This window comes from Pteronotus mesoamericanus, unplaced genomic scaffold (assembly GCF_021234165.1).
Source record: "Pteronotus mesoamericanus isolate MK-2021 breed Mesoamerican mustached bat unplaced genomic scaffold, CSHL_Meso_final contig_752, whole genome shotgun sequence".
Taxonomy (NCBI): domain Eukaryota; kingdom Metazoa; phylum Chordata; class Mammalia; order Chiroptera; family Mormoopidae; genus Pteronotus; species Pteronotus mesoamericanus.
The window spans coordinates 374478-385756 of NW_026555251.1; the positions used below are offsets into that span (position 1 = coordinate 374478).

At 56.9% G+C, this 11279-nt stretch overlaps 1 protein-coding gene across 1 annotated transcript in view; it reads left to right on the forward strand.

Annotated features, from left to right (window-relative positions):
- Window positions 1-10562, forward strand: part of SNAP47 (synaptosome associated protein 47) — a 62193-nt gene extending 51631 nt beyond the window's left edge. Inside the window, exon 5 of the mRNA XM_054584029.1 lies at window positions 7694-10562. Coding sequence (XP_054440004.1) covers window positions 7694-7840 — 147 coding nt within the window. The 3' untranslated portion in view covers window positions 7841-10562. The remainder of the gene's footprint in view (window positions 1-7693) is intronic.
- Window positions 10563-11279: the final 717 nt, after the last annotated feature.

Genomic DNA, 11279 nt, shown 5'->3' on the forward strand with positions numbered 1-11279 from the left:
GATTTTGCCATTCTAACCTTCGTAAGTGAGCACTTCAGCAATTAGCAAGTGGCATTAATTACATTCAAAATACTGTGCAACCATCGCCACTGTTAACGTTTCCAAAGCTCTTTTTCCCCTTCCCGAAGCCCCTGGTCACCTCTAATCTCCTCTGTCTCTGCATTTGTTTGTTCTAGGCACCTCCTCTGAGGGACATCCCACAGTCGTCCCTTTGTGTCTGGCTTTTTTTACTTGGCATGATGTTTTCAAGGCTGATCCATTTTGCAGGATGAATCAGAATTTCTTTCCTTTTTGTGGGTATATAATACTCTGTTGTCTGGATACCACATTTTGTTTACCCATTTATCTGTTGGTAGGCACTTGGCTGCTTCTGCCTTCTGGCCCTTGCGACTTTGCTGCTGTGACCATCCATGCACAGCGTCTGTTTTTTGTCATCTGTGAGTCCTGCTTTCTGCTCTTTGGGACATATTCCTAGGAGTAGAGTTGCCTGTTCTTAGGCAATAATTCTACGTTTAGCTTTTTGATGAATTGCCAAACTGTTTTTAATAGTGGCTGCACAATTTTATATTTCCACCAGCAATGCAGGAGGATTTCAGTTTTTCCACATTGTCTCCAACACAGTTTGAGATTTTCTTTTTGAAAAATTTAAAATTGTAATCACCGTCCTGGTGGGTGTGATGGGCTCTCTCACTGTGGTTTCGATCTGCACACACTGACCAACTGGTGTTGTCAGCCACCGCTGCATGGGCTTGTGGGCCCTGTGTGTGTCTTCTTTCGAGAAATGTCTCTTCAAGTTCTTTTCCCATTTACTAATTGGTTGTTTGACTTTTCCCATTTACTAATTGGTTGTTTAAGTTGTAGGAGTTCCTTATATATTCTAGATATCAAACTCTCATCAGATTTGTGATTTGCAAATACTTGTCCCATTCTGTAGGTTCTCTTTTAACTTTCTTGATAATGCCCTTTAATGCAGTTCCGCTACCAAGCCCAGCTGGTGAGCTGTAATCTGGGTCTGGCACGAACTACCCATTGTTAGCTCAGACCCCCTCGTGGACCTGATCCCCAACCAGACTGCCCCTCCTTGAGACACCAGCTGCATCGTGGTCCCCAACCACCTGCACTTCTGACCAACAGGCTACAGATGGGGGGCTGGTTCCCCTCACCCCCTCAGGTTGGACAGTTCACGAGAGCTACTCACAATGCAGGAGCTCACTCCATGTAGGATCCCAAAGGGTGCAGACTGGCGAGAGGCAGAGGCAGAGACGTGTGGGGCAAGGTCTGGGCGGGCCCCCTTGGAGCTGGGCGCCTTCGTCCCCCAACCACCCCCCCGCCCCTCCCCCAGCACAGGGCTGCTCACCAGCGGGGGCTTCCCAGAGAGACTTGTGCAGAAGTCAGTTCAAGTGTGTGGGGTTTGGTCGGCATCTTCCTGCCCCTGTTGTGATGGTGTTCCAGTAACATGGCTTGTCACATCTGCTGATTTTCTTACGGTGAACCACCTTTGCATTCTGGGGTAAATCTCAGGATTTGGTTGCCACTATTTTAGTATGTTGTATTTGATTTTCATTTGTCTCAAAAAATTTTACTAATTTTTCTCTTTGCCCCATTGGTTAAGAATATCTTAATTTCTACATATTTGTAAATTTTCTAGTTTTACAGATCTCTACTTTTATTCCACTGTAGCCAGAGAATTTACTTTCTGTTACTTCCGTCTCTTTGTGTTTGAGCCTTGTTTTGTGGCCTTCCACGTGGGCTGCCTTGGAGACCCTCTGTGCGCACCTGGGAAGGACGCGTGCGCTCTGCCCATTTGAGATCTGTTAGGTCCAGGTGCCGTCTTGTGTCGTTCAAGTCCTCTGCTTCCATTACCGGTGTTGTATTAACTTTTTAAAATAGCGGGTATTAGTTGGTTTTCGGTTCAGGCTGAGAAGGTGGTTTGTGTGGTTGCACGAGCAGAGCTGGACTGAGCGCAGGAGCCAGCCTTGGAGGAGCAGCCCAGCTCATGTCCTCGGTAGCGCACCTGCCCATCCGCTCTGTCGCAAGGCGCTGGGGCCAGCGGCTGGAGGCTTGGCCTCCGGTGGCCTTGGCCCCCCGCAAGCTGCACCTTTCCCCAGTGCCCTGTTGCAGTTTGCAGGACAGGGCCCCTCCGCAGGCTGGTGTTGGGCCGGGGAGAGGAGGCCTGCGCCCTTTGGCGCACTGTTTGGTGAGCTCCCGGCCAGTGTGTCTGAGGGCCTTGAGTGGGTTGCAGCCCCGTCAGCTCTGAGAAACCACAGACTTCGTGTGTTTTTAGTGTGCTTCGTGCTCGGGATTGCCTGCCGAGGCCTTTACTTCACATGTATGAGGGACCTTCAGGGGATCGAGTGTCTTCCTTTGCTCTTTTTGCCTGGTTCCCATTTTGGTAAGCGCTGTTCGAAGTCTGATGATGGCAGGTTGGCTCCCAGGACCAGAGGTCACCAGAGGTCTCCCCTGTGCTTTCCCCAGGTGGACCTTGAGTTGGAGAGAGAGGCCACGTGTGACTGCGGCAGCCTGGTCCCTGCCGTGTGGGCACAGCCCTGGCCCGTGCGGCGGGCTTGTGCTCAGCTCTGCTGCCCTGTGTGCTGAGGGGGCGTGAGGCGGGGAGCACACGGCCCCTGGAAGAGAACCGCGGGCCGGGGCCTCGGGGATGCAGCGGAGGGGCCTGATGAGACACGGGGGTGGTCTCTGAGTGCTGGATGTGACAGATTGTAGCCTGGAATGTTCTTTGCAGCCTCCAGGGCTTCGGTGGTGCTGGAAGCCCATTTTTCCCCTCTTTGCCTTCCCTGTCGTGTATTAATGGCCCCAGCCGGTAAGGCTGTTGGGAGTTGGAAGTTGCAGACAGCTTGATTTATCCCAGCTCTGTTCTTAAATGGTTGCTAATTTCTCACTGCAAGAAAATTCACAGTTTTGCAATGAGTCAGCTTAATAACAAGATGAGGGCAGACAAACTAGCTTATACTAAACTCACTTTAAGTGCTTAATACTAATATAGTAATACTCTGAATCCTGGAGATTTCCTCACGAGGTAGAGCGAAACGTTTTCTCTTTTCTGACTGTAAGTTGAGACAACAGCTAGAGTGTTGGAGACGTTTTGGAAACACCAGGGCCCATATGTCTGCGTCCCCCGTCCCTCCCTTGCTGCGGTGACAGCCGCTCAGGGCCCCCTGGAGGCCCGGTTTGCTGCAGAGCTCAGCCGGTGGCTCGGGGGAGGCACAAACGTTTAAACATGTCTGCTTTGGTAAGTGGACCTGCTCTACTGGATGAGCTATTTTTCCATAACTTATTTTCTGTTTTTATAAACAAGAGGGAGGTAGTTGGAAGACAGAAATGTCTCCATGCCCACGTGCGTGCTGCTCTCCCGAGCTGCGTGGTGATGGGGGGACAGAGGCGCCCGGGTGTGCGACGCAGGTCAAGGCTCTTCCCCTTCTGGAGAGGACAGCACACGGGGCGCTCCGACCCGGGCACCTCGGGTGCCCCTCACTTCCTGCCTGGGTGTGCGGCTGCCCCTCCCCAGTCGGGGAGGTGGGTGAGCGCGGCATCTGCCGGGGGCCCTCCCCCCGGGCCTGGGCAGGGGGCAGGTGCTTTCCCATCTTGCTTGTGCTGAGTGCACTGTGTATTTCTTTGGAGTTTATAAAGTTATCTTCTTAGAATACTCGGTGCAGTTTTAACCAGGTAATTCTACGTAGTTACGCACATGACTGGAAAGAAATCTTTGGAGTTTGTGCGACACCCAGAAGAGAGTCTGCTTTGAGCTTGCCCTTGACTCAGAGCCCGGTGAGGGCCCCTCGCACAGGCCGACTGACATTTCAGAGGCTGGCAGCGTCCTGTGGGGATGACTAGACAGCTTGTCATCCTGGGCCACAGAAATAACAACTGTGTCTAAGGTTTGGCCAGTCTTCCGATTCTCCATTCTTTCCATCCATGTTGTATGGAATGCACGCAATGCCATTAAATTACTTCAATCCCTGTCTTAAAGGAAAAAGGCGCGGACCAGTAGTTTGGAGGTTTACTCAGGAATTGCCCTTGTGCACTAAGTAGCTGCAAAGGTCTCTCTGGTGTTTTTGCAGAATTAATTTCACGTACACTTTCGGCAGAGCAGCCAGGAGTCTCAGGAGGTTGCACAGAGTGAGTGCTACTGTCAAGGCCATCCTCCAGGAGACTTTTTCAGCTCGAAGCATCCAGGAGAGCCAGCCCTCGTGTTACTGGGCATCAGTACAGTGCTCAGCTTCTGTAGGCATGTCAGCTGGTGTTGCTCACGCAGGAAGTGGGGTGTGCCTGCTGTTGCTGTGCTGACTGACCACAGGCGCAGGGGTGTAGCTGTTCTCGCTTTTGGCACTGTTTAATTGTGGGCTGGGGGAGAGGAGGTCCACTCACCTCACTGCAGCAGGTGGCTGGCCGAGGGACATGTAGGGACGCACAGGGACCGTCACGGAATAGGGAGTGCTTGGTGGGCAGGCAGGCAGGCGGTCATATGGCAGTGTGGTCCTCTGCTATGTGGCTCAGTAGCCACCAGCCACTGAGCACTTGAAAACAGCTGATCCATGTTGAGATGTGATTGATGTAGCATTCACCCCAGCTTGCTAGGACTTCATAGGAAAAAACAAATATAAAATATCTCAATAATTGTTTCTGTTAATTTCATGTTAAAATACTATTTGGAGTTGATTGGGTTAAATAAAATATATTATTAAAATTAATTATACGTACCACATTTTAGTTTTTAAAATGTATTAGGAAATTTAACATTGCAAGTGTGGCTTTCCTCACACCGGACCCCTTGCTGCCATTGCCGAGGGCTCTGTGAGCGGCACAGCCCCGGTCCCCACCTCCTGTGGTGTGGGAATGGCCTGCCCATCTGGCGGTGGCCCTTTTGCTGGTTTTTAAGGGATGTTTTCAATTTCTCGCAGTGTCCTGGTATTGTGACCTCTGAGTTACTGCACCGTGACACCTGGTATCTGTGATGATCATGTCAGGGCCACCCCGGGAGCTGCACCCCAGGAGCGTAGGAGACAGACAGGTCAGCGGGCAGCCTCAGCCGGGCGTGGGCAGCAGAGTGGGTTTGAAGGCTGACAGAGGCCCCGCATTTAGGGTGGCTGGGGCGTGAGGACGCAGGGAACACGTGTGTGTGCACTCTCGGACCCCACTGTAACTTCGGGGTGTGGGTGTGGAAGGAGCCGAGGGAAGGTTCCCCCCGGGATCGTGACCCTGGTCCCGATTTGGACGTCGGGGGCCCTCCTCTAAGCTCCATGTCCTGGCCTGCGTGGGAGGAAATGGCGGCGGCCTGCTGAGGGCCGCGTCTGCCCCCCGCACGGCCCCAGGGTGGCTGTTGACAGCCTGGGCCGGTGCTGCTGAAGGACAGTGCAGTTGGAAATGAGCCCGACCGCATTCCGACGTGACGGACAGCGACCTGATGGTGCAGAGAGCCGTGCAGCCCGGCGCCCAGGGCAGGAGAGGGCCCCGGGGCCTCCGCTCGGGTGCAGGCTGCAGCTCAGGCCAGTCTTCCAGGGGACATTTTGTGCAAGTTCCTGGCAGAGCGCCTTGTTGCCGCACTAAGGGTGCGGTGAGTCAGGAGGGAGCCGCCGTCCAGGGGAAAGTGGCAGGCAGGACCTGCCTGGCATGGGGGCGAGCAGTGTTCCCTTCGCACGCTGTGTGGGCCTCAGCCCTGTGAGATCATGCGAATGAGAAATGGAACGGACCTCCTGCATTAGGTCACCGGCCAGCCCTCCGGAGCCGCTGACCCCGCGGTGTACTTTCCAGAGCATCGTCCAGTTTTGCAAGTGATTCAGCTGATGGAGTTTCCACCAGCTCCCAGAGGTGCGGAGAGGTGGTGCCCGAACCCGGGCACTGGGGTCGCGACTCCCTGGCCTCCGGACGAAGGTCCGCTGATGGTGCGGTTTCTGGAGAGATGTGGGCGAGGTCCTGCCTCTGCCACCAGCCAGCGTGTGGCCGTGGGGAGACGGCCCCCTCCGCTCTGCCCATCCCTGCCCCTCCGCAGGCGGGGTGGCACGCGCACCCCACGGAGGAGCACGCACGCACCTCAGCGCTCACAGCCCGTCCACGCCTGTGACCTCGCTGCAGCCTCCTCAGTCCTGGGGAGGCGGCCGGTCGCAGGACCCCGGCCCTCGTGCCGCCTCAGTCCTGTCTCTCGTTACCTGGACGAAGCAACCCCCACGGCAGTCAGGCATCTCTTCTCGTCCTCAGCACAGGGCCGCCCCAGGACCAGATGGGTGCTGTCCCCCCCCCTCAACACCACGTGGGGTGGTCCACTCTGCTCTCCCGGGGGCAGCATTGTCTCGGACCACCTGGTGTGGGACCTGGGACCGATGTCATTGTGGGGCATGACGTGTTATCAATATATTGATCTTGGGGTCCTCTGGGGGGGTCATCCAGGCTGTTCCCTGCGGACGGTCATCCCTGTGTGACAAGGCAGGCTGACCCCGGCACAAGTAAGGCTCCACGGCCCCTCGTGCGGAGGCGTATTCTGTGTTCTGCCTCTCAGCATAACCAGGGATTCTGAGTTTCCCTAAAAGAGGCATTAACATTTACAGCAAGTAGTTGTGGTCATTACAGTTTCTCTTGAAATCATTCTTTTTGTCATCTTGAGGATATTAAATTTTTCAACCCAGGCTCAGTAAGAATGTAGTTAAAGTACATTTCACAATGCAGCTTGTCTCGGTAGACTTGTCATAAACAGCTGCTCTTGCTGGTTTATGAGACCGTGTGAGGACGACTGAGTCACGAGTGGGGGCGGGGCCGCAGCCCAGCCGGGTAGCCTCCCCTGGGGCAGGGCTGTGGTGTGTGGCGTTTCTCTGCCCTCCGCGAGTCCTCTCCCTGGCCCTTCTCGGCCTCCTGAGCTGCGGGCCCTGTGTTTCCTGGTCAGTCCCCTTGCTTCTCAGTTCCTCGCGGGGGCGGGGCGGGGGCAGTTTAGAGAGGGGGGCTGTGCTATGGGACTTGAGTTATTTGTGCCCCATTCTGTTCTGCCTTTTGTATTTGTATGTGAAATAATTTTAAATATATGAGAAAAGGATTTTGCTTTTTCTTTCTAAATATTGCCTTTTTAAAAAAAGATTTTATTTTATTTTTTAAAGAGAGGGAAAGGGAGGGAGAAAAAGACGGAGAGAAACATCAATGCGAGAGAGAAACACCGATTGGTTGCCTCTCGTACGCGACCCAACTGGGGACCTGGCCCCCAACCCAGGCCTGTGCCCTGACCAGGAATGCAGCCGGTGACCTTTTGCTTGGCGGACGCCGCCCAGCTTGCTCAGCACGCCAGTGAGGGCCCTTGGGTGCAGACAGGTAGTGAACGCAATGACTGGGCAGGAGCTGAACTTGGATCCCAGGTGCTGGCCCAGTGCTGTGGCTGGGGTTCCTTGCGGGCGCAGCAGGGCGCCGGTGACAGGGCACACCGTGGGTTCGAGGAGCAGTGCCCCAGGGACTCGTGGTCAGATGGCTGCCCGAGGCCTGGAGCAAGGCCAGGAACAAACACATCCTCTCCCAGCTCCCTAGTCAGCGGCACAGCCCAGACCCAAACCCAGGCTCTGGCTCTGGGCTCCACCATGGGGGTACATCATCCCCACTGACTCACAAAATTCCTTAAGTGTTATAAAGATGGTGGTGATAAATATCGTCTGTTTCTGTGAGGTTACAGAACGTCAGCCCCTCCTGTCCTTGTGCTCCTCCCCAGATCCTGGGGAGGCTGAAGGGTCTTGCCTTGGAGGCCGAGGCGGAGCTGGAGAGACAGGACGAGGTCTTGGACGGCATCACCGCCGCCGTGGACCGAACGACCCTGACCGTCGACAAGCACACTCGGCGAGCGAGAAAGCTGACCTAGGAGAATGAGAGCGCGCAGAGGTGAGAGCTGTCGAGGAGAATCGCTTCTCTCAGTCATCCCTAACCTCTGTGTGCTGTCTTCAGATGCAGACCCCAGGAGGACCCCGGGCTGCCGGACCGGCCAGGGTCCCCTGCAGGATGCTGACAGGCAGCTGCAGGAGGGGAGCTCCGTCTGCGGACACAGCACACGGTGCCCCACCGAGGCCCTCTTGAACTGATGGGGAGTCGGGAGCACCCACACACTCAAACTCGGCCGAGCCCCAGCGGGGGCGCCCCGCACAGATGGGCGGCTCTGCGGCCAGGGCTGGGCTGCACCCAGCACCCGGGAGCCTCTTTGCATGACCGCACCCCCGTCCCCAGCATCACCGGTAGCTGCACCATCACCCTTTCTCCGCTGTTTTTGGGCGTAAGAGGAAGTCTGCTCACTTCTAACACTGCACGTCTACGCGCTGCAGCGCACCCTGCCTCCCAGGTCCCGACTCCGCCGTCGCACAGCCTGCGCCTGCCCTTCCTTGCTGGCCCAGTGGCCCCTCGCTTGTCCATCCCTCTAGTGGACAGGCCAGTCTCTAACGGAAGCTAGGAGTGTAGTATACATTGAGGTCATCATCGAAACACACGGAATGCTATCTCACTGCCCAGTTTTTAGCCAGATGTGAAAATGGTGCATACTGTGCATGTCCAAAACAGTGTTGATTTTTCTTTCACTACCCCATTTCTATCTGGAAACAAAAGAGAAGTGCTGCTGTGAGAATGATTTGTGAAGATGCCCACTGATGCGCTTTTTGCTGTTTGGAGTCTGTGAGAGGCCCCTCGTGGGGAGGAGGGGAGCGTGGAGATGCAGGCACCCCCCGGGCCCCTGTGAGGCAGCGTGCTGTGGGGCTGGACACAGAGGAACTCCTCAGACATTGGGGAGCGTCAGCAGCGGCTGGGGGGCGCCCACAGGCCTGGCACTGCCTGCTGGGTTCATGCAGTCACACTGGGTTCACCCAGGAATTCAGAAAGCACGCACATGCATGCTGGGCTTACCCAGAGACTCGCACATGCGTGTGCGGAAAGTGCATGCGCGTTGGGTGTGCCCAGGGACCCAGCCCCTCAGCCCAAACCCCTGGGGGCGTAACGCTCTCCGTGTGTCCCCAGTGGGTGTGCAGGCAGGGGTCGCAGGCCGGGCCTCAGGGTCCAGCCCAGGAGGGCCCTGGGCAGGGAAAGGGAGACGAGCCTGCCCACCCAGAGGGTGCTGCCCAGGAGCGCCCTCAGCCTGCAGGGCTGTGCAGCGCCCGCTTGTCCTGAGGAGGAGCACCGCCCAGCACCCACACCTCGCATGCCACAGGCCTCTGGAACAGGGCCGCACCCTGTCTGTTAGGCGAGCCCAGAGCTCTTGGCCTCGCCCCCTCCTTGTCAGTCACCTGGGGATGTGTAAACCCTAGACCCTCTCGGCGTGGAGGTGTGTGGCACCCAAGTACTTTCCCCCTAGAGGATTATTCTCGTCCCTTTTCTCTCCTACCTGCCATTAAATCAGTGGAGACTGGTCTGTCTGTGGAAACAGAGTGAAAGCCCTGGGGACTCAGGGGCCCTGTGTCACCGTGGCCCGCCCTCAGCTGCGCTCTGGGTCAGCGTCGGCACAGGGCGCCGCCCATGCAGTGCTGGGTTTCTGCCGCCCTGGCGAAGCCCCAGGTGGAGTGCGCCACAGCAGCCGCGTGCACGCGGGCCTGGAGGCTCGGAGTCCAAGGTTGGTGTTGCGGGCTCTGCTTCCTCCCGAGGCGCCTTCTGCCAAACTGAATTGATGACTGGAGCCCAAAGCACAGAAACCTGCCTGTTTCCTGTGACACCAAGAAGTCGTTCCCACAGCTCTTCTCCACACACAGGCACTCGCTGGTCCCACAGGCCCCGACCCCGCCTCTCCCCTCTCCCGCCTTCACCTAGGAGCACAAGTTCCAGCTCCCTGACCCGCAAACACCAGGCGATGGGACTTCACCCCAAACGCTCCCGCTGCCAGACTTCCGTCTCCCTCTCCCCTGGCCTTCATTTCGGTCCCTGGGGAAGGACATGAGGGGAGGGGACCTTGTGATGCTCCTGCTGGACCAGAGGAAGGCGTTCAGCAGGCAGGCCGGGGTCTCTCGCATCCTGATGGATGTGCCCTGGTGGCTCCCCTCAGCTGGGTCACACCAGTCCGGCAAGACCCCCTGGAGCCTGGAGGCGGCCGCAGAGAGCTGTTGGCAGGAGCGCAGGGCGTCTTCGGCCCCGCTGCCCTGGCTGTGCTGGAGCTCGTCTCTGACACTGATGCTGGCCCGTTGGGGGCGGGGGCTCTCCGTGCCCGCATTCCTGCCCCAGAGCCTGGCTGCCTTCCCCTGTCGGTAACGGGGAGGGGTGCTGTTATTTTGTTGTCTCCTTGCAAGTTCTGAAAACAATGCTGTGAGCTCAGTTAGGCGTTACGTGGAGGTGGACACAGCGCACGCCCTGCCTCCGACGCAGCTGTGGAACCCTCCCTGAGCTGAAGAACAAACGGCACCAGCATTTCATCACAAAGGGTCGAGTGTCGGCTGCCCAGGGCAGGGGCCCGCAGGCTTCCTCTGAGGGCACAGCTAGTGACCACTTCACCTTCCGAGCCCGGCGGGGTCTGCCGTGACATCACAGACCTGCTCTCTGTAGGAAGGCAGCCTGGACTCGAGAGCAGTGGGTATGCTGTGTTCCAATAAAACTGTGAAATAAATTCCATGTGTCATAAATACTGTTATTGTTTTGGTTTTCTTCTTTCAACCAGTGAAAATTCAAGCGGGCCCTCAGCATGCAGGCAGCAGGGCCGTGCTGCGGTTGCCACTTGCTTACCTGTTTGGGGCTGTGACCTCCCCAGGATCCAGCTGCACTTGTTCAGCACTGTCTGTCTGGGGGTGGGGCGGGGGGTGACTCACTGCCCTTCTTGGCCCCAAACTGGAATGGCCTGAGCCCTCGGCACGACTCTGCTGTCAGTGCCAAAACCAGCCCAGGGCTGCGGCCGAGGCTTCCGCCGCCTTGTTCCCTGGCTGCCCTCGGCGTCGGGGCTGTGCTGTGCGGGCCTGTGGTCCCGCCCCTTTAATGGCGGGGCTGGGAAGAGGGGTGTGGTGGCGAGGGGAGGGCAGCCAGACGGGCCAGGCCTTTGCTGCTTTCACAGTGATTTTCTCTGGATGCCCTAAAGCAGAACACAAATCTTAGGAGAGAGGAAAAAATAAAAATCCGTCAGCCCTTGAGACATTTTCAAACAACACAACAGTCGACTACATGCAGCCCGTGGGGTGGGGCTCTGGTGTGGTTTGGGGTTGGACAAAGTGCCTGCCTGGAGGGAGCTGTCCTGCTGAGGCAGGAACCCTGTGCGACCACATGACCCACTGTGAGGCCCCTCAGAGGCCCAGAGGCCCCCGCCCCGGCAGGAGCCCCTCCCCCTCACTGCTGCCAGTTAGCTGTGGGTT